Raw genomic sequence first — 23,962 nt, 5'->3', positions numbered from 1 at the left:
TTTAATTGTTTTTCTATTGTTTTTTTTTAACGTAACATACTATGTGTGTTACCTGTTAGAATCTTTAGCTCTTTGATCACTGAAAATTGAAAGAAAAGAGGAAAATTTCCGTGTGTATTTATGTGCTTTATTTAAGGTCTTTCCGCAACGAAAATGTTAAGAAAAAAAATTTTTGATGCAAGTGAAGAAACTGCAGAATGGTTCCCACAGGCAACATCTAGCCCTAACAACACATTGTCATACATTGCCTAGCTAGTGTGTAAGATAGAAAACGGTTTCTGTTTGGCATGAAACACAAAGCCACTTCGCACTTAATACACTTCACTTTGTAGTGGGCTTGAACATCTCTGTTTGCTATCTACCCAATCTGTAAAGTGCTCCTGGCCGTCAAGTCTTGTCGAATCTCGTGGGTGGCAACTATACTTTCTTTTCTTTTGGTATAAAGCTTCATTTAGTGGTCTACCTCACTGAGGATGCACCAGATAGTGGGGCTTGTGCGACTTCTGTTTTGAACTGCAGCCAGTTTATGGGCTTCTGTCAAGTAGGAAGACACCTGCAATACAGGATCCACTCATTTACTATGGAAAGGTCAAACAAGAAAAAGAAAATTCGCATGTGCCACTTGTTTTCAGACTTGAACGTAGTTCTGTACAGCTCTATCAGCATATCGGCAAGATCAACTACGCCCATAAAGCCATTGTATTCCTTCACACAGCGTGGTCTCTTTACTTTTACATCCTTTCTTTGTATGTCATCGGATCAGATAGGTCTTCATCTTCAGTAGCTGTCATGTGTCAGGTGATTCAAGATCCACAGCTACATAGGTAGATATCAAGTGAACCAGCTTATTGTCATACAACTGCAACATTTGACTGTGGTTCCACCCGCCGGTCATACGAGCCTCTTCCTTGCTCTTTCATTTTGCTATCTAGTTCCAAAGCACAACCTTTTAACCTCTTTACCGTAACATTAATCAGTGTAAGTGTATCCTGGTCATTTAAGGTCTGGGCCAGGTCTAGTGATAAAAACTAGTTGTTGTAAAAGAGCTTGTAGCTCATGTGGTTTGGTGTTCCCCTCACAAGTCTGAGGACAAAATCAGCACCAACCCAAAATCTCTTGTATCCACTGATCCCTTGCCAGCAAATATTTCTAGATTATGCACAAATCCACTTATTCCCGCTGTAGAGATGAACTTGTTTCCCCATGTATGTGTTTTTTTTTCAGATTGTAATGCTTCGTTGAAACTATTTGCTTATCAATGGCCTGATGTTCTACTGGGTGGATCTTCATGAAAATGGTTCAAACCTTCTCTACCAAGGGATAAATTTTATGAACCCTGTTGAAACCAGGGTCTCTGAGGGGTTTCTGTGATACAATGTCATTGAAATACAAATACTTCTGTATCAGTTCGGTTCAAATCTGTCATGTGACATAGCATCAACTATCACGGAATAATGAGCTTTGTTTGACCAGTAGCTGCAATAAGAGGGCACTTTAACTATTCCTGTAAACGAAAGGACTCCTAGGAAACGTTAATTGTCAGCCAAAGGAGCGCCTAGTTGCTTGCCATCTTTTGGAAGTGCATATGTGTTTGTCTTATAGCATATGTGACTTATTACTTTGTTGTAAAAAAAACAAACAACCTGACTCATTTCTTTGTCAACCTAAAGCTGATCTTTTCATAGAAAGACTGGTTGGATAAAATCTATTTTCCTCCAAGCAATGTCTTGTTGTCTCATTGGTTTGGAATTAGGAATACCTGAGGCTTGTGGTCGGATTTCTTAACCTCTATTAGCTTGAGACTCATCCTGACCATCACAGTCATTGGCTTTAATTCAGCTGGTTTCTATTTCAGATTTGAGCAGTTCTTCTAAAACTTCATCAGGAGGAACATACTGTGTATGAGATAGGTCTTCATTTTCGCTTGGCAGGTCTTCCAGATCAGAAGTATTATCTGGACTAAGAAAAAATTCACATGTTGTGTCAATGAAATTGGGCATGAACATAGTTTCTTCATAATTGTCGAGTGCTCATCTCTTGCTGTCTTTGGTGCAGTTGTTGTAGATTCGTCCAATGCAACCCCAAAAAGACGTATTGGTTCTGGAACTTACTCAATCTTACTAATTGTATCTACAGGAAATTTAGTCATTTAGCTACAGAAAGTTTAGTAATTTACTTTTGAGAGTGACAATCCCAAGCTCAAGTTCTTCCAAACGATTCCTCAGAGCTACAGATACTATGTAGCATGTAAAACCATCAAAAATTATAAGATTGTGGCATAAAAACAGTGGTTACGGGATACTTTAGCATATCACACTTTATGTACGTTCAGTCACCTGAATAGTTCCCATTTCTGATGGATGGTTTCTCTAGGAACCATGATTCTTAGGGTCCTTCTTTTCCCTTGGTTTTCATATTATCGATGCAAACAACGCTTCATTTAAACTATCAGACCTTCCTCTATGAAAGGCCAGGGAAATAAAAACTAGAAGAAATTATTACATTGTCAATTACAAAAATACATGCCCACCTTTTGGATACAATCTAAGGAGGAAAGAAGTGCTTACTTTGACCGGGATTATCAAACAGTTTGTGGTAACGAACTGTAAGTACGGCGCAATGTAGCTCAATAGTAACCGAAACTCTAAGAACCAGAGTCTAGATAATAATTGATACATCAAAAGAATCGAATTTTGATGCTTATTCAAAATATGCGAAATTCGCCAAATTTGATGGAACTCATCAAAAGTTACGAGCATCAGAAAATTTGCCAAATTTTTGAAAAAGGGGGAAACATCTCCAAAGCATCAAGCAATCTTAATGAAAATCAAACCATCAGATTTAACATACCAGAGAACCGTACTGTAGAGTTTTCAAGTTCCTATGTACAAAATATAGAATTTTGCATTTTTTTTTTCAGAAGAATGATCATGGATGCATGTTTATTTATTTATTTATTTGTTTGTTTATTTTTTCCAGTTGTGATTATATTGAACCAGTGACCGTAGAAGATCGGGAGAGGGTTCATCTGATTGGAAATCAGAAGTTCTAGTGCTCTTTTTAATTGACCAAAAATATTGAAGGGCAGCTAGCACTCTTCACACGCTAATTTTTCCCCAAAGTCACCCGATCAAAATTTTTAGATTTCTATTTTTTTCAGCATAGTTGAAAACTCTAATAACCTGTCTTTGAGGATGACATAACCCCCGAAAGTCCCCATGGGAAGGGCTGTAAGTTATTTCGCCCATTGCATTGTATAGTATTGGTTTTTGGGAAGTATATACACGTTTTCAGGGAGGATTTTTCTGGTAAAGGAGGAAGGTTAAGTGGGAGGATCTTTCCATGGATAAATTTTTCACGGGGAAAGGGAATTTTCCATAGAGGGTGAACCAGATTTCCCAGCATTATTTAAAAAAAGCGATCAGAAATAAAAAAAAACAAGTTTTTCTTCAGCTGAAAGTAAGAAGCAACATTAAAAATTAAAACGAACAGAAATTATTACGTATATGAGGGGGGTCGCCCCCTCCTTAATACCTCGCTGTTTACGCTGATTTTTTTTTTATAAGCTTTGAAAGAGCTTATTATTCTAATTAAACGGCCTTTAGTACTCCAGTAGGTTTTACTGGTCTGTTATTCACTATGTGGTGCAACAATGTTTGCCTTGTTGCCTACAAATAGTAGGCCTATATTCATCAGTGATGTTGCAATTGCATTCAAGCTCATTCTGCCTTATCTCCCAATGAGATCAAACACTAGAACTGGAATTTTCCATAGAGGGGGAATGTCGAATAACTGGAACAAAAATCAAACCTAGGCTATTATAAGGTTATTATTAGTTAAAAAAGAGAAATTAATTTGTAAATTCGTTTTAATTATTACGTATTCGTTTAATATAACGTTCAGAAATTAAATAAAAAACAAGTTTTTTTTAATTTAAAGTAAGGAGCCACATTAAAGCTTAAAACGAACAGAAATTATTACCTATTTGAAAGGGGCTATTCCTCCTCAACTATCCGCTCTTTATGCTAAATTTTTTTATTGTTTTAAAAAACAGAGTTATGAAAAAGAGTCAAACCTTAGCATAAAGAGTGGGGTGTTGAGGAGGGGACAGCCTCCTTCATATACGGCATAATTTCTGTTTGTTTTAAGTTTTAATGTCGCTCCTCACTTTAGGTTAAAAATTTTTTTTTTTTTTTTTACTTAATATCAACCAAAGGTGGATGATCATAAACTGTGAAAAATACCAGGAATAGAGCTACACAATGAATAGCTTGTGTAGTTTTGATAATAAGAGATTCTTAAATTTGTGTTTCCTGAGGGATCCTTCAGGGATCAAAGGGTTACGTTGTTTTATCTTTCCATGAATTAGTGCACTTCTTAGGGGAACTACTTAACAAACATCGCATTTCTTTTCCAAATTTAATTATTGTCTCATATTTAACACTGTAAATTACGGTATCATATTTAATGGTACTAAAAAGTAAATTATGGCTCTATCTTCTTGGGGCGTCGTAGGTGCAACAGAATGAGGGGGTGCTTACTGATTTTTAGGGGGAACCTCATTGATTATATTTGATTTTCAGTGAACAATTATTTCCACCCTTCTCTAATTTAGTCTTAATTATAGCTACTGATAGATTCAGAGGGGCTCTGAACTTGGATATATTTTAACTTTGTGGTCTCTTTACTTAAACTTATACAAATATGTTCATCCTCCCCGCTTCCTATGATCTGAATGCAGCTGCTTCTTAATTTATACAAACTTTAGCTATTCTTAATATCTGCTATACTAGCAGTACAAGAAGAAGAAAAAAGATCATCAATATTCTAGTCACCCTCCCCCCTCCAAAAAAACAGTATTTAGCACTGATTATGGTATAAATAAAGACAAAACAACTAAAAAATGGGGCTTTAGGTCAATACAGTAAAAAAAACATGGAAATCAAAGACAGCGAAAATTAAAGAAATATATTTATTTTGAATTAAACCAGATCCAGGAAAACAAATTAAAATCTCATATTGAGACAGATCTTACAAATTCACAATGTAAACACATATCACCATACAACAACAAAAAAATTATTACAGTTTTGGCCAGATATGATTGTGTTCAAGTTTCTTTGCGTGTGTTTTCTAAACATTATACATATGTGGAATGAACTGACAGTCTAAAATGTTCATTTTTGTTTGGATGATGTATTTATGTGTCATGTGATGATACGGTTTTAAATATTTTCTATTAGTATGTGTGTATGTTTAATTTAATATATTGATATATATTGCTTGTTTAATAAGAGTAAACAGTTGCTTTCTGGACAAACTTTCTTTAAATTTATATGATAAGCAGCGGAGTTTGGTGAAACTTCCAGAGATTTTCTGAAATTAATAACTGAGCTGAATTTTGAAAATTTCATTCACCTGGTCCGGCTTCCTTTTTTGAAGTACTAAGGACATCAAAACAAAATATCTTTTAGCCTTGGATCCAATTTAGGTCTATTCATTAATCAGTGATTCTGCAACATTCTTCCTTTGGTTTTTTCAAAATTATAAAAATTTTTTTGGACAGCTCGACATTTTCGTTACCGTAGCAACACTGAGCTGTTAAAATGAATAAGTAAAACGTCAAATTAATTAAATTTGACGACGTTTTTCGTCCGTAAAAGTTCAAACAAGAGCAATATTGTGATTACCAAAGACACCTGTACTTTCAATATAAAACTATACCACCTTAAGTTAATTTTTTAGATTATTTTTTTCCCTTAATTTTTCACCCACATTTTTTTTTCAATTTTGCGCCTGATTCTTCCAAACTGCAATTCTGAACATAAAAGTCTTTTCCATTAAAAATTGATATTCCAATTTTTCTTATTTTTAAGAAATATGGATGTCAAAATTTTAATGTAACGTATTATTGTTTATTCTATATTATTGAATTTATTCTTTAATTGGCCTTTTATTAATTTTTTGTTTTTTTCAGATTTGTGAATTTAATATAGAAGTCTTTGTGTATAGAAGTCTTTTTCATTAGAAATTGAAGTCTCTATTTTTTTCTAAGACAAATATAGCTGCATAATTTTCATGTAACTAATAAAAAATGGTATTTCATTTACACTGTCCCTAGTATTTTTAGAAAGTCTGGTAAAATTTATCGGGAAGACGATTATTTACCCTACAGTTGTTTTTTTTTTGTAGAAACAGTCAAAAGTTGATGTAGATATCCAGCTGGCAGTTGAATTATACGAAAAAACGGAGAAGATACCAAACATTTTGATTGAAGCAAGTATTTTTCGAATTAACTATTATCAAGGAAGTTTTCTTCCAGCGCTGCTTAGTCCAAGGTATGAAAATCCTGGAATTATTTTACTCTTTTCTTTATTAATACTTATGTTGTTCCCAAATAAGTCCTGAGGCCACACTGGCTCAAAATGACTTCAGAAAAATAGTAGAACTACGGAATTTATTCTTTAATTGGCTGTTTTATTTTATTTTTTGTTAGGCGTTTGAATTTAATTATCTACTGTATTTTTCCTTTTCCGCACTGAGATGGCTGAGGGGAGGTTTTAGCCAAAATATTTGCAGTGTTTTTCACTGTTTTCATTCAGCAGTTTTGGCCAAAATATTTACAGTGTTCTCGTCCAAATATTTGCAGTGTCTTCTAGTTTTCACTGTCTGAAAATTTTTGCTCGTTTTGTATATTGTGCGTTTTATCTTACGTGATTAAGTTCCTATACCTACCTTTACACAGAAGGTACAGGTGAAAAGTCTTAGGAGGGTGGAGTGGCTTCTTCCCTTTATCCAGTGATTGATCTTAAGTATCCTCCATAGGATTGATTTTTTTTTATGTATTATCTACCTCTCTCCCTAAGTATTGAACCTTTAACCTATTGACCTAAGGTAGGACACTTAATATATCCTAGCGACAAATCTTGCATCAATAAATTTATTACTTAACTGTTATGTAGTTACCCCCAGAGATTAGTGCAATAAAAAAATACTGATCTCACAGTATGTTTTTTACGTATTTAACCTCCTTCTATTTCCTAGAGGTGGGATTTATGTGCATCTTTCATATTATTGTAATACCTGTATGAAAAAATGTTTGTATATTATATGTCGAGACAAAATTCGAGACATATGTGCTGAACTTTATCTCATTGGTTTTTAACAAGAAACAACAACTATTGGTACCAGTGGGTTCATCGGTTGTCCCTATTACAACTGACAAGTATATCCAACGATACCCCGACGGTAAAGAGGGGACTTTAAGGGTAAGATTCTTTCCAATTTTCTACTAATTTCTAACAATCCTGCTGCTACTCAGCATCGTCTTGCTTCCTGAATTTTGCTTGGCTTCTGTATTCTGCTGTGCTTTGCTCATGTTGCTTATTTGAAATGTCTACCAGGAGCCAATCTGCTGCTGCTAATTCTAGGCCTGCTAACCCAAGTAATCCTGCCACTGCTACGCCTGAGATTCTGACAGATATTACTAATTTGAAGAAGATGGCAAAGTCCATTGAAGAAAATGTCTTTAAATCCCTGCTTACTACTGTTACAAAGAGCATTCAGTCACAAGTTCAATCCCTTGGTCTACCTGTGAAAGGTGACAAAGTTGTAATTTGGAAGTAAAGGACCTGATGTCAGGCTCCATCCAGGAAGACATTAAACAGATGGTCAGTACACAGCTTCAAGAAATGGACTTTTCTGGTAAAATTGCAGACATTGAAAAAAAGCTTGCTGATCATGTTGCTGCTCAAACTGATCAACCTAAGCAGCAAGGATTAAAAAATCAACTCATTGTGTTTGGATTACCTGAGGATATTACATTTGACAACCCGGAGCCTAAGTTTTTGTCACTTTGCCAAGATAAGTTTCCTGGCATTAGTCTTTTGAACAGTGAGATTTTGTTTGTGAAACGTATTGGAAAACGAGTTGGTAATAGAAATCGACCAGTTATTTTTGAGTTCTGCAACCTGAGAGTACGTTTCTTGCTTCTAAAAATAAAAAGAACCTGAAAAAATCTGGTGTGGTCATTAATGAGCCTTTGACTAAACCTAGGCTTACCTTACTTTTACATGCTAAAGCTCATTGTGGCAGGAATAATGCTAGGGCTTTGAATGGTGATATTTTTGTTAAAAGTGGAAGTAGGGTACTCAAAATATCATCCATCGGTGACATTAATGCCCTACCTGTTTTGCCAGAATCTTTTGCCAGTATTGTTTCAGAAATGACTAGTGCTGCTTCACATAACTCTTCTCTTTACAACAAAATTTCATCTGCTTTTTTGTTTTTTTGCCAATTTTTCTTATTTTCCATGCTGTATTCTTCCTGTCCATACTAATTTAGCTTTATCTGTTTCACCACTTTTCCTAAAATTGGGTAATGAAAATGGATGATACTCAAGATTCTTTTTGTTTCCTAACTAAACTTTCTCTTCTTGATTCAGTGTGTTTTGATTCACCTTTTGTTTCTAGTGATGATAGTGAAAATGATCCTCTGTTAAAATCTCTTCATCAGTCTGATTGTTGTTACCATTCTTATCAACATTATTTTGAAAAAAATGCTGCCGTCAATGTCTTTTGTTAAAAACTTTAATGTGTTTACTTTGAATGTGCAAGGTTTAAGGTACAAAGAGGATAATGTTCTGCAATATATTGGTGGTGTTAATTGCCCTTATGATGTAGTAGGTCTCACAGAGATCTGGCTGTCTTCAAGTGATGATATGTCTGTTTATGACATACCAGGCTTTACTGCATGTGACTCAATTAGATCTCTAACTAAGTGCTCTGGTGGTATATCCCATTTTGTCCGAAGTAATCTTAATGTTGTGAGACGTTCTGATCTTGAGAAGATTTTTGATCCAGTTGTAAATAATAGAAGTGTGTATGCTTTGATTGTTGACCTGTCATGTGATACAGTAAGTTCTGACACTTTTTGTTTATTTTAGAAGCCTCCACCTTTCCCTATAGCGAAATTTTCTGAATTAATTGATAAACTGTACTCAGTTGATAAGCTTGCTTCAAGAAATGTTTTTATGCTTGGAGACTTTAACTGCAATTTATTGAAAATTGGGTGTGATAATGAGTCTGATCGTTTTTTTTTAATCTATTTCTTCCTCTGGCCTTCTTCCTTGCATTTTCTTTCCTACTCGTGTTGATCCAGTCAGATCTTCTGCAACTCTGATTGACAACATTTTTCTGTCTTCTAAAAATAATATTAAATTTTCCTCTGGTATTATTTTCTCTGATTTTTTTGACCATTTTCTAATTTACTGTTCTGTTCTCAAATTAAAAATGTTGAGCCAAAAGGATACCAGAGGTGAGTCTTATTCAAGAGTCAGAGCAATGTTCATAACCTTATGTCTGATCTTAGTGCTAGTGATTGGTGTTCAGTAAGGAATTCTGAAGATATTAATAGGGCTTCAGCCTCATTAATGAGTCGGCTTCAAACACTAATAGAAAAAAAATTTCAACTAGTAAAATCTTCTAGTAAATATAAACCCAAGATGCCTTGAATGTCTCCTAGTCTTGTGAAATCAACAATGCAGAAGTCAGAGCTTTTTAAGCTGGCTTGCAAAAGCCTTGATCCTGATGATTTATCAAAGTATAAGAATTATAAGAATGTATTAACATCAACAATTAGACTAGCTAAGAATAATTATTCTTTGTTGAAAATTCAGGAGTGCAAAGGTAACTTACAGAAAGTTTGGAGTGTAGTTAATGAAGCTTTATCTCGTAGGAAACAATCAAAGAAACAGCCGACCACCTTCAAGAATGCAGATAGTTGAACTATTGAAAAATCCGCTGTACCTAGTTTCTTCAACTCTTACTTTACCACCCTACCAACTGTTAAGACCCCCTCCTTTCCTAAACTAGGTAAATCTTCATCAGCTGAGAGAAGTATTTTTCTAACTCCTTCTTCAAGCATAGAGATCTGTGATTTTATTTCTTCTTTAAGTAGCAGTAACACAGCTGATTCGCATGGACTAACAAACCATGTGCTTAAGTCTGTTTCTTCTTATGTTGTTGAACCTCTAACCCATATTTTTAATCTATCAATCTATTTCAAAAGGTGTATACCCTGACTCGTATAAAATTGCATAAGTACTCCCTCTTTTTAAGAAGGGTGACCCCAGCTTAGTTTCAAAGTACAGACATATTTCACTTCTCCCAATTTTCTCTAAATTACTTGGAAAGGTTGTGCATAAGAGGCTTTTTTCATTCCTGTGTACTCGTGTTTCAACTGAAAGCGGTTCTGTTCTGTCTGATCACTAGTATGGCTTCCGACCTAAACTCTCTACTGCATGTGCTCTCGTTGACGTTACAGAATTCGAGCGTGTTAACATTGACAAGGGTCGTTGCGTTCTAGGACTATTTCTTGATTTTTATAAAGCTTTCGACATGGTAGATCATTTTGTCTTACTGGGAAAACTGTCTCTACTTGGAGTTCGGGGAATTGCCTTTGAATGGTTTAAATCTTACCTGTCTAATAGATCACAGTTCGTGTGTTACGATGGGAAATATTCTGATCTAGCCTCGGTTTCCAAAAGGGTATCTCAAGGCTCAGTTTTGGGACCACTCCTCTTTCTTATTTATATTAATGACCTTCCTCCATCTCCCAACCTTGATACCCACACTGTTTTGTTTGCAGACGATAGTAATTTTTTTGTGGTTTCTAATGATCTGCCCTCTGCTATTGCTAAAGCTCAGCTCCTGCTAAACCATGTGCGTGATTGGTGTGAGCAGAACGGGATGCTGTTGAATTGCTCTAAGAGTAGTATTATTCATTTTCGAACCCCATACCACATGTCTGAACCTTCCGCAACAATCTTTGTTTTTTATGGTACTGATATAATTCCCCAGTGCTCTTGTGTGTACTTCTTGGTGTGTACGTTGATTGTTTTCTTTCTTGCAAAACTCATATTTCCTATACACATTCTATAATTTCTCGTCAAGTGTCCATGCTTCATCATGCCAATCAATTTCTTCCTCCCGATGTAATGCTTCTTCTTTACTATGCATTTGTCCTTCCTTATCTTTCTTATTGCTGCACTGTATGGGGCAATACTAACTATTCTTCCCTTCGGCAAATACGAACAGCACAGAATAGAGCGGTGAAGGCAACTTTTCGCCTTTCTCGACTCTATCTTACAGCTGATCTTTACAGTGATACAGGTCTAGATGCCTTAGATGTGGTTATCAAGAAGCAGAACATAAAACTAGGTCATCGAGCCTTCAATTTCTCGCTTCTTCCAAACAAATTATCCTACTTTGATCCTGCATCAACACGTAAGTGCCAGACTTTGCTTCGGAGCTCTGTTCACCAATTTCGGCTGCCTAAAAGGGTATCATCAGCAGCTCAGAGGTCACCAATTTATAGAGCAATTGCTCTTTGGAACTCTATTCCCAGTGAACTTTCTCTTATCAAAAACTCTTCTTCCCTTTACAGAAAAATATTCTCTAAGGCTTGAAGTAATTTCGTTTTTTTCTTAATTTGTTTATTCATTTTGCTTTAGCTATTTTTTCCGCTTTACTTTATTTAGTTTTTTCTTTTCTTTTTTCTTTTCTTATTATGTTGGATCAGATTAGAACCCCTTTGTGAATTATTACTATTTACTGTTTGGAATCTATCTGAATTACTGGAAATTGTCAGTTTGAAGAAATTTAAGCATAAGGCTATTGTATAGCAGTTGTTTTTTTTTTCTCGGTATTGTTGTATCTTTTTTTCTTCCCTAATTTGTCATGTTTTGTAAGAATTTTTTGTTTGAAATGAGGTCCTCCACAAGCTATGCTTCTTGGGATTTCTAGCGCTTAAGTCTATTTATGTAATTATTGTAGAATTGAATTAATTGAATTGAATAACTTCATTCTTTCTCAAATGCCTTTTATTAGAAAACTTCAAATGCCACTAGGTGTATACTAAAATGCCCGGGATAAGTTATATTTTTTATCAGGTCGACTTCTGATTAATTGATTAATTGTGATTAATTGACGGTTTATTAATTGAAAAATAATTATTTACACAAGGCAGAGCAAAGGCAGAGTTTTCCACATAATTTTCGCGAAGGAACACATCTTAGAGCCAGCTTTTCGGTTGAATTAACTAACTACAACCCCCACCGCAATCCCCAGTAAACAAAAATAGCTAAGTAACTGTGGATTTTTGTAGAAAAGAATGATAGTATAGGGAATAGGTATACCTATACATTGTCGTACAAGAACCAGAACAACCAGAAATAGTGACCTGAGACCGGGATAGAATTGATCAATATGCTCGTTGCCTCAATAAAGGAGTCTACCCCTTTGACAATGACTACAAAATTGTCATGGTCAGCAAATGCAGTAAAAATATGAGTCCAAAAAAAAATTTGAGCCGGAACTCCCATCGATGGTAGGTCTGACCTCTCACCAGAAAGTAAATAAGAAATTTTTTTATGATTTCATTACAAGTTCTCACTAAATAAATTTAGCATCATATGAAATTTCTAGCCAATTGAAATATCCCTCTCCTTATAAACTGGACTTGGTCCGCTCTATTTTTTTTGTTCGATAGGATAAAACATTTATTAACAATTAAAGCCTTTACTTTCTTCGCTCAGACCATTTAATTCTTCACAAAAACCCAAAAAGTGAATTCAGTCATTCTCCTCCTCGCATTGGGCAAAAGTAAGGACCTGACTCAGATTTAACCCTTTCTGGATACTTTGTCTTATCATCAAACGGTAAAAAATTTCCCCTTGTTGATATCATCCATTTTAGTTCCTCTTTATTAAACCTTGCCTTAAAATAAAGCTCCTCTCCCTATGCTTTCTTAATCCAAGCTGACTACTACTACTACTACTAACTACTCACTGTAGCACCAAACCACCTGAGGCCAACATAGCCACACACGCTCCTCCTCCCTCCTCTCAAAAAGGGGGGATTTTGGGATGAATAGTACAAGAGTAAATATATTAGTTAGCATGGTTAGGTATTTGGGAGAAACTGGTTTCTCTGCATGATGATTTGCTACTAAAGAGAATCACCAATCACCTTAATGTACTTATCTGGTATATATTGGAAGGATAGGACCTTCGTTAAAGCTCTTCTATCACCTGAATCAAACGCTTGCTCATAATCTACAAATTCGAGGACTAAAGGGGTTTTATGGCTCATCAGCTGAATCAGACGCTTGATCATAATCTGTAAATCTGACGATTAAAGGGGTTTAATGACTCACGCACTTCTCAATTACTGATCTCGGAGTGAAAATTTGGTCGCCACATCCTCTACCCCTCCCTAAAGCTACAATGGGCAGTTTTAACCTTTTAAATTTGCACTATTGGATCTTTTAAATTATCTGAATCACTTAACAGTGATAAAAACTTTTTTTACTCGCTTATAAAATTTATATTTTGTATACTAATGCTTTTAACTTTGTCAACCTCAAATAATTAGGTAAGGTGTCTAAATTTCTGCTCCCACATCTTAAGCTCCTTGAATTTCTTAACAGCCATAAAATACCTTTATTTAATCGCTTATTTTTAAATTTACATTTTGTATCCTAACAATCTTCATTTAGCTATCCACAAAGAACTAGGTAAAGCGCCTCAATTAGTGCTACAAAGTTTGTAAATTGATGTCACCAGATGCTCAAGTTCTATGAATTCCTTAACCTCATAATGTGATAAGGCATAAGGGTTGGTTAAAATGTTTTTTTTAGTGTTTTTGTTTTTTTTACTTTTTTTGCTTCAAAAACAAAAGTGAACCAAACATTTACCAGCAAAAAAACATATTCTTCATTGGATGACGCGAAATCCAGCAGTCAAAGCGAAGTTTGACCCCCGTGTAAATCTAGGTCAAGATATGACAACTTTTCAGGAGAAGGAACACTTTTTTCAGAACTTGAATCCCTATCCTCAAGGCCGTATTGGGGGGGGGGTATGGGGTTTGGACCATGCCTCTCGAATTATTCGCCTGACTCGTAAAAATGCAACAAAATGCATATAAGCTATTTTTTTCTTTATTTTGTAAAGTTTTGTGTAACCCTTCTTCCTCAAAAGAAAGATCCTGCATACACCTTTCCCTATCCTCATAAATATGGCATTCATTGTTTCCTAGTAATTTTTACTGAACCGTAGAAAATTTTGACTACACAAAATATATTTAGATATAGCAGAGAAAATTACAAATTAAACCCTTCTTTGCGTAGAAGGAATGTTCGTAGCTTTGTTGGTCTTAAGCTCCTTGCTGCTGCAGTGAGCTGTTAGTAGTGGCAGTACAATGGATTAATCTCTTATTAGCAATAGGGGATTTGGGGTTCGATCCCTGCTGCCACAAGGCTAGGTGACAGGCTTGCTATTTGTCTCTGTAATAAAGACCCGGCAACTAGCATGGACAATTGTCAGTGATCTATGTACCATCAATGACTAGAGGATGTCGACCCTTTTGATCCTTTGTGGTTTTTACTCTATTTTGAATATTTACAGGATTGTTCCTGACAGTGGAGATGCTAGAGAGAGACTGATTGATGCCTTGAAAAGTATATCCAAAATTTTTCCATCACAGTACTCAGCTTATAAAAACGCTTGTAAAAAATACGCTAGCGAATTTTCCCGAGGTATGAATTTTGAATATTGAAGTTTGGCTCATTATATTTGTGATTTTTTTTTTCTCAAATTTGTCTGTATATTTGAAAAGTAAAAAATATTCTATTGAATTTGCACGAATTATGACTTATAAAACCTGAATTTTGCCTAATCATAGATAATAAATTGAATTTTGACTTGCTAAAACATACTATTCTTGTATTTGTTCTTGCGTTCGTAGATACATTTTGCCGACATTTTTCTTTTAAAAAAATCGCCAGCATTTATCCTGCTATGAAAGTTACCCTATCATCATCCAACATCTAGTAACTAGTAACCTAAAAAGCCTAGTAACACCTAGTAACCGAGAAAGCCAACAGCCCTGCCCTAGTAACCAGGCAACAAAAATATCTGTAAAAATACCCTTGTGAATTTGTCTCAGGTATGATTGGTTAAACTTTAAATGTCCCTTAGTAGTAACAAATCTCTACTATGTACCTTCAGGTGCGGATATGTTGCCCGTCTCTTATACCCATATGCCCCCCTCTTATACCCTCTTATGCCCGCGTATTGTCATATTAATTCTGTATTGCCCTTCTGTTATTATTTCAATAAGGTATAACGCACCCATCTTCATCCTAAAATGTATGAATTTTTAGTTTTCTTACATATACAGGATGAGAACCTATTAGGTGCTATCCCCCCCCACAAAGAACTGTACTCTATATCTTCCAGTACCGTTTGGCCTTGAAAATCATAAGTTTCACACAAAGAGCTAGAAAGTCTGTTGCTTCGCTTGTACTTGGGGCTTGGTGGTAGGTCCGAGCCTCAAAATGAGCTACTCCCAAACCCACATCGGAACCCTCGTCTAAAAAAATTATTTTCGAAAAAGAATTTGGTACTGCACCTCCCGACCAAGCCTTACGAAAGTATGTCTTGGTATAAAACAGTTGGAAAATTCGGATGTCAGTTGGATTTTTTGGAGTCAATCATGTAACCAGTTTTAAACCACAATATTAATAAAATGAAATAATAAAAAGAAATAATAAAATGCAACAAATGAGGACCTAAGGATCACTGGTTTTTATTCTTCTTTTTTTGGAGGGTTTTCGGCTATTTTGACATTTCTCTGCAACAAAGGTTTCGCTTTAAGATTTCTTTTTTTTATCCAGTTTTAAGTCATAGTAATAAAAATTAGTAAAATGCCAGAAATGAGGGGATCTGAAAATGTTAGTTTTATTTTGTATTTTCTACCAGATTTTTTCGCTATGTTTGTAATACTGTGCATCAAACTTTGATTGTTTAGATGTTTGTTTTTAGGTTTGCAGTGTGGTGTTTATGCCAGCTACATTCTTTCATCGGTCACAGTTGTTGTAATAATTTTCTAATTGTTAAGTTATGTCTAAAATTTTCGTGCTTCGTCTTCAAAAAAGATATGCTGTTTTGGAACGTTTTTTTTGTTCAGAATCTTTTCTTATTCAGAAAATTTTTAGTTCATATTTCTTTTTTTTGAATGTTGATGTTTCACGGAAAAGAAAAGAACAAAAATTATGTCTAAACATTAGCTTATTTTATATCGTGTGTGTGTGTGTATGTTTGTTGGTGGGTTTTGCCCATCATGACGACTTTATTATCAAATATCCACTCATTTGCCATGAGAATTTGATTGTGGTGGCCCTCAAGGCTCAATTTTATGTTTGGGGCTGTTTTTATATGTTTAATAACCTTATTTTTTCGTTGACAACAAAGAAACTGACAGCTTGCTATCGTCTATGTAATCCTAGTTATTTCTGTACAAAAAGAATATTACTTGACCTTCATTGGATGCTCTTGTTGCCTTTGATGATCGCTATTCTTGAAAGGACTATGTCTGAGGCTTGTTTAAATTTAGCAGGCTTGTTTGAGGGAGTATCATGAGGGATTTATTCTAGTAGCCTTTCCTTAAATGGTTCTAAGTGGATTATTTTTCATGCAAGTCTCACTGGGTTTGCCCTTGGTGATCTATACCCCATCTGTTTTGACAAGGGTAATCAATATCTTGATTACCCTTGTCATGTCATGTTGGTATTGTGTTGCTGATGATAATGCTATGGTAATTATATAACACACTAATAAACCGTTTTCAGTAAAGTGCAAATGGAGGTCTAGTAACGGGAAGAGTCGGATGATTTGCCCCCAACCACGCTTTGAACTTCCGTCCGAAGTTATTGAATCAGGAGATTGGTGCTGGCGCAACGCAGACCTTTGGTCAGCATGATATTTTTTTTTTTTTTAGTAGTTTTTAGAAGCTTTACAGGAAGTCCAACCAACTCGTCAAGTCAAGAAAAAGTCATTTTCCCTTCTCCTTAGGTGTTCCAGTTATTTGATCCTGCATTCCTGAAATTCACTATGTTCTTGGATGATGCTTTCAATTGAGCTATTGTTTTGAAATGATGGCGTTTATCATACTAAGAATTTTTCAGTAGTAGGGTTCTTATGTTTGATTCTTGCGCTTTCTTCTTGATGAAAATCTGTCTTTTAAGCATGATTTTAATTGATCAGAATTTAGGTATTCAGGAGTCTTAGCATTTTCAGAAAGCTCGAATAATCTTAATCTGGATTGACATTCAGATTAGGTTGGTTCTTATTTCATCGTTTAATGGAATAACACAATAAATAAGTTATGACTCAGTTAATTGCTTACTTACTTTTAAGAAAAAAGCTTAATTTATTTCCCTAAGATGTTCCTAAACACAGAATCAAGGTTCTGGGGCTGTTACCTTGACATCAGACAAGCAGATGTGCCAATTCACAGAAATTAGGAGGCGGGGACAAAATAAATGCTCCAAAATCTTGGTTGAGAGATTTTGTCAATTTTCTTATGAAAATACCAGTCATTTTTCAAAAAAAAAAACACATAAAGAGGAATGTATTTTTCAAATTCTAGATGAGGGGCTAATGTCCCGTAGTTTTTGCATTTATATTAAAGCATTCATTTTATTTTCAGTTAATCTTTTTAATGTTTCTTTACGTTAACGGAACTCAAAATGCTAAAATTATTCCTTTCTTCTTCTTATTAGCCAGTATTTTTCAGCAGACGAGGTTAGCACACCGTGATCTATTTTTCCTTTTTCGTGTACATTTTCGTTTATTCCTTTTTATATTTCAGGGCTCTTTGAAGAACAAGACGAGAAGGGTCTATTTATGTAAATTCCGACACAAATATGGGAAACGCATATTTTTGAAGTTATTTGTCAGTTTGATGTAAACTTTTGGGAATATTATAGATATATTTCGTTAAGGAGAAGATACTATGTTATGATACGATACGATATTATCGATGCGATATACATAAGAAAAGAACCAACACTAAAAAAAGGTTCTTATGACAAGGTACTCGTAATTTTTGTATTTTTGTTTGTTTTCCTCAAACTAGCGAAATTGCTTGATTCAAGCTGTGCAGAACAGATAAACTTAAAGCTTGATTTACAGAAAGTTGAGAAACGTTTAGGCTATCTTGCTGCTGGGAGGCTTGAATCAGGCTTTTAATTCAAGGCAAAATCAAGAGGAATTAAAAATCAAATGGTATTTAGTAAAATTCAAGCTTGATATGCAAAGCGCTTCAGTGAGTTCCTGGAAATCAAGCCAAAGGCTAGAGTCAAGACTCCTAGCTGTTCCACTTTATCTTACTGTGAATCAAAGCTTAAATCAAGCTTGTAACTCAAGGTAAAACGAGGGTTCACTGAAACTCTAGATGATATTAAGCGTAATTCGATCTTGTTTTAAGCTATATTTGCAAGGTTAAGCTAAACTTAAATCAAGCTCGTTCACAAGTCAGTAGATACTTGATTCGAGCTCGGTTTAATGATACTAGTTGGTACACTTTTACCTTGCTGCAAGCCTGAATTTAATCAAGCTTCTAATTTGATTTAAAACTAAGGGTTCAGTCAAGTCAAAATTTTAAGGTAGTAGCTTTAACTTTTCTTAAAAAATCAACAAAATAAATTAAAAGCAACAAATAAATGTTTTGTGGTAAATAAACATTCACATGAATAACATTACTGCTGATAAACCATATAAAATAAACGAAATTAATAAACAACAACAACAATTGAATACACAGCAAAACATAAATTTTATGATGCAAACAAACAGTAACTAAACATAAATAATAAACCACTAAATAAATAAAATATTCAATCCTCCCCTGTCTACGTAATTACTCATGGTGTGATTCAGCAGAGAAGTAAATAAAATTTTATACTTGTGAATTTCATAATAGGTTGGCGTGGAACATGACCATGTCACTATAATGCAGCAATGGCGTCCCTTTTCCTTGAAACTTTTCACTGTGCCATAAAAGTACATACGATTCACCATTTGTGTCGTTGCTGATTCCCCCCCCCCCCCCCAAAGAAAAGATTAAGATTTTAAAAGTTTTACTGTTTATAATTAGTGAATTTTATATGTAATTAATCAAAAAAACTTTTTGCACAAAATACGTCTTTCTAAAAAAAGTAAAGAACTTAATTAAACCAAAAATGAAAAAAAAAGAATCAAATCATCTACCAAGCATACAACTACCACAAATCAGTATCAATAAATAAATGAAACTAAATTAAGTCAAACTCAAAACGAGCAGAAATTAATCTGAGTAGGGTTCTAAACCCTAGACTTTCCAAAACCCAGAATATAATTTGTACTTTAATGGAACAAATTGAAATGAATTTGCTGAAAAAATGTACATTGTCAGTTTATTATACATTTGCTGATATTTATTCTTTAAAACTTTAATTAATTTTTGTTTTCTTAAAGTTACTGGTAAAAACATTTTAAAGAATTTTTTCAGTAAAGTACAAATTATATTCTGGCTTTTAGAAAGTATAGGGTTTAAAACCCTACTCAGATTAATTTCTGCTCGTTTTGAGTTTGACTTATTTTTGTTTCATTTATTTATAGATAATGATTTGTGGTAGTTGTATGCTTGGTAGATTATTTGATTCTTTTCTTTTCATTTTTGGTTTAATGGAGTTCTTTACTTTATTTTTGAAAAACTCATTTTGTTTAGAAAGTTTTTTTGATTAATTTATGTTCGTTTTATATTGACATAGTCTTTTTCAGGGAGAAAGACTGAGCGTCTTCCGAAGTTAAATAACCATCCCTTCCATAAAAACCTTTAATCCTTCTGGACATAAATTACAACCCTTGCCCGCAATCTTTGGGGTCTGTTTCAACCCCAAAAGCCTTGTAATATGATATTTAGACTGTTTTGAATAGAATGCCTACCTCAAAATTTCTATTAGATACATTTCGGGACAATATGACGGTGTGTATAGGCTTGAAAGGGTAGCTGCCCTCTGATCACTTTGACTCTTAAAAAGAGCACTAGAGCGTCTGATTACCAATCTAGTGAGCCCCCTTTGAAGTTTATTTGACCATACTTTCTACTAAACCATATATGTCCCCAGGTCAAAACTTACAACCCTTGCCCTGAGGGCTGGGGTGATTTGTTATCCTCAAAGACATAATTTCCAGACCTTTCTGATAGGCTTAACAAAATGATTATTTCAAAATTTTGATTGGAAGTGTTTGGAGAAACGATAGGCGTGGAGGGGGCGTGGAATCACTTTCGACTAATAAAAAAGGATCTAGTCCTCTCATTTTCCAACCGAATGAGCCCTTTTTTGAAGGTTTTATGACAAAACTTTTTATAAAAGCGTTAAAAGCCCCAAGGGCATAACTTACGACCCTTGTCATGAGGGGTATGGGGGAAGGGTTTTTTAATTCTCAAAGACATAATTTCCAGACCTCTCATCTACGTTGAACAAAATGGTCATATCAAAATGTTAATCGGAAATGAAGGACGTTGGGGAGGGGATTCTCCTTCTGGTTCCTTTAGACTATCTAAAAGGGTAATATCCCTCACAATTTCCAATTGAAAGAGCCATTTTGAAGTTTTATGTTTCTACGTTTTTAGTTTTCTACGACAAGGCTATCCATAAAAACCTTATTTGACCCCAGGGCATAACTTTCAACCTTTGTCCTGAGGGCTCTGGAGGGTTTGTCATTCTCAAATAAATAATTTCCAGAACTTTTAACTACGCTGAACAAAATGGCTATTGATGTGTGTGGGGGAAAGGTGGACGTGAGAGGGGGTTAGTTGCCCTCCAATCACTTTCTACTATTAAAAAGGGCACTAGCCCTTTGAATTTCCAATGGAATGCACCCTACGACAAAGCTTTCAATAAAAACCTTATATGCCCCAGGGCATAACTTGCAACCCTTGCTCTGAGGGGGCTATCATCCTCAAAGACTTAATTACCTGAAGTTTCAACTACGTTGAACGAAATGGCTATCTGGAAATGTTGATTGGAAGTGTTTGGATAAATGGTGGGCGTGAGACGGGGGTTAGTTGCCCTCTAATCACTTTTAACTTTAAAAAGGGCACTAGCTATTTCAATTTCCAATCGAATGGATCCTTTTTTAAGTTTCTATGACAATGCTTTCTATGAAAAGCTTGTTTGCCCCCAGGGCATAACTTATAACCCTTACCCTGCGGGCTTTGGGGGGGGGGGGAGGTTGTCATCCTCAAAGACCTAGTTTCTAGTACTTTTAACTACGTTGAATAAAGTTGCTAGCTCAAAATTTTGATCGGATGTGTTTGGATAAATGGTGGGCGTGAGAGGGGGGTTAGTTGCACTCCAGTCATTTTCAACTATTAAAAAGGGCACTAATCATTTAAATTTCTAATCGAATGAGCCCTTTTTGAAGTTGCCACGGCAATGCTTTCTATGAAAACCTTATTTGCCCATAGGACATAATTTATAAACATTGCTCTGAGGGCTGTGGGGGTGTCATCCTCAAACACCTAGTTTCCAGAACTTTCAACTGCGTTTAACAAAATGACTATCTAAAATTTTGATTGGACTGTCTGGGGAAAAGGTGGGCGCGAGAGGGGGGCTAGTTGCCCTTTTCGACTATTAAAAATGGCACTAGCCATTTGAATTTCCAGTCGAATGAGCCTTTTTTGAAGTTTTTACGACAAAGGATTCTATAAAAACCTATAATAACTTTTCTATAAAAATCTTATATATTCCCAGGGCATAACTTACAACCCTTGCTCTGAGGGTTCTGGGGGGAATATCCTCCTCAATAACATACTTTCTATCTGGAGATCAACTACGCTGAACAAAATGGCAATTTCCAGAACTTTCTACTACGTTGAACAAAATGGCTATCTAAAAATTTATTGGATGTATTTGGGGGAAAGGTGGGAGTGGAAGGAGCGTTAACTGCATTTAAATCACTTTTGACCAATGGAAAGGGCACTAGGCCTTTGAATTTCCAATCGAATGGAACTTTTTTGAAGTTTCTATGACACAGTTTTTTATACAAACCTTATATGCCCCCAGGGCATAACTTACAACCCTTGCCCTGAGGGGTGTGGGGGGATTGCGCTCCTAAAATACATAATATCTAGCTGGAAATCAACTACGCTGAATAAAATAGCTATCTCAAAGTTTTGATTGGATGTGTTTTGGGGAATGGTGGGCGTGGAAAGGGTGTTAGCTGTCTTCTATCACTTTTAGCTATCAAAAAGGGCACTAGTCATTCCAATCGAATGAGCCCTTTTCGAAGTTTTTACGATAACTGCTTCGATAGGAAGTGCCCTGGTATGGAAAAAAAAATACATTTAGCCTACATCATTCTTTACTAATTCAGCGCAATTGCGCTGCCTATGATATCATTGTTTTTGTGTTTCCCCCTCCGTCCTCAGCAATATTGTTACCCCTTACTCGTTTCCAAACGAAATCCTCCCCTTGATTCTTGCTTGCATCATTTGTACAAAGATACTGTCGCTATATTTAATTAAAATTTTATACTAGTGAATTCCACAATAGGTTGGTGTGGAACATGACATTGTCATGGTTATTTACCATTGGCGTCCCTTTTCCTTGAAACTTTACATAACGTTATAAAAGATTAAGATCCCCCCCCCCCAAAAAAAAGATTAAGATTTTAACAGTTTTACTATTTACAATGAGTGAATCTTATATACAATACCATTGTTTTTGCGTTTCCTCTTCCGTCTTCAGCAAAATTGTTACTCGATACCCGTTTCGAAACGAAATTTTCTCCTTGTCACTTTTTCTTTGTATAAGAGAAAGTGTTGACATAGAAACTTCAAAAAGGGCTCATTTGATTGGGAATTGAATTGGGTAGTGCCCTTTTTAAAAGTCGAAACGGATTGGAGGGCAAATAACCCCCCTTTCACGCCCACCGTTTCCCCAAACAAATCCAGTCATAAATTTTGAGATAGTTATTTTTTTAACTTAGTTGAAAGATCTGGAAATTAGGTATATCAGGATGACCCCCCCCCCCCCACAGCCCTCAGGGTAAGGGTTGTAATCTAAAAGGTTTTTTGATAGAAAGCGTTGTCGTTAAAACTTCAAAAAAGGCTCATTCCATTGGATGACAAACCCTTTGCAGCCCCCAGGATAAAAGTTATGTCCTGGGGACATAGAAAGTGTTGTCGTAGAAGCTTCAAAAAGGAGTCATTCAATTGGGAATTGAGGGCTAGTACATTAATTAATAGTCCAAAGTGATTGGAGTGTAGATGCCCTCCCCCACGCCCATCATTTTCCCAAACGCTTCCGATCAACATTTTGATATAGCCATTTTATTGAATGTAGTTGAAGGGTCTGGAAATTGTGTCTTCGAGTATGACAACCCCCCCCCCCCTACAGTCCTCAGGTCTAGGGTTGTAAGTTATGCCCTCGGGGCATATATGGTTTTTTATAGAAAGCCCTGTCGTGGAAACTTCAAAAAGAAACCATTTGATTGGAAATTGAAAGGGGTCTTACCCTTTTTAATTGTCGAAAGTATTTAGAGGGAGAATCAAATCCCACTCGCCCATCATTTCCCCAAATATTTACGGTCAACATTTTGATATGACCATTTTGTTCAACGTAATTGAAAGGTCTGGAATTTATGTCTGAGATTGACAACCCCCCTCCCCGTTGCCCTCAGGACAACAGTTGTAAGTTATGCCCTTGGGGCATTTAAGGTTTAAGCTTGAGAAAGGGCTCATTCAATTGAAAATGGAGAGGAATGGTGCATTTTTTACTGGTAGAAAGTGATCAGAGGGCAAATGACCCCCCTCCCAAGCCCATCATTTCCCCAAACACTTTTGATCAAAATTTTGTGATAACAAATTTTTTCAATGAAGTTAAAAGTTCTGGAAATTAGGTCTTTTAGGATGACAACCCCCCAAACCCCTTGGGGCAAGGGTTGTAAGTTATGCCCTGGGAGCATATAAGGTTTTTATAGAAAGTGTTGCCGTAGAAACTATGAAAAGGGATCATTCGATTGGAATTGGTTTGTAAACTAGGTATTTGAGGATAACAACAATACCCCCAC

At 35.4% G+C, this 23,962-nt stretch overlaps 1 protein-coding gene across 5 annotated transcripts in view; it reads left to right on the top strand.

Annotated features, from left to right (window-relative positions):
- Positions 1–17,919, top strand: part of LOC148939079 (Fanconi anemia group A protein homolog) — a 79,118-nt gene extending 61,199 nt beyond the window's left edge. For all 5 annotated transcript variants that reach the window (XM_089107294.1, XM_089107295.1, XM_089107291.1 and 2 more), the window contains 3 exons: positions 6,193–6,338; positions 14,465–14,595; positions 17,712–17,919. In XM_089107294.1, coding sequence (XP_088963420.1) covers positions 6,193–6,338; positions 14,465–14,595; positions 17,712–17,752 — 318 coding nt within the window. In that variant the 3' untranslated portion in view covers positions 17,753–17,919. The remainder of the gene's footprint in view (positions 1–6,192; positions 6,339–14,464; positions 14,596–17,711) is intronic.
- Positions 17,920–23,962: the final 6,043 nt, after the last annotated feature.

Source organism: Artemia sp. Qi Xiang Cuo, unplaced genomic scaffold (assembly GCF_049724085.1).
Source record: "Artemia sp. Qi Xiang Cuo unplaced genomic scaffold, ASM4972408v1 HiC_scaffold_22, whole genome shotgun sequence".
Taxonomy (NCBI): Eukaryota; Metazoa; Arthropoda; class Branchiopoda; order Anostraca; family Artemiidae; genus Artemia; species Artemia sp. Qi Xiang Cuo.
Note: the sequence above shows the minus strand (reverse complement) of the source record. Positions and strands in the feature narration are given on the sequence as shown.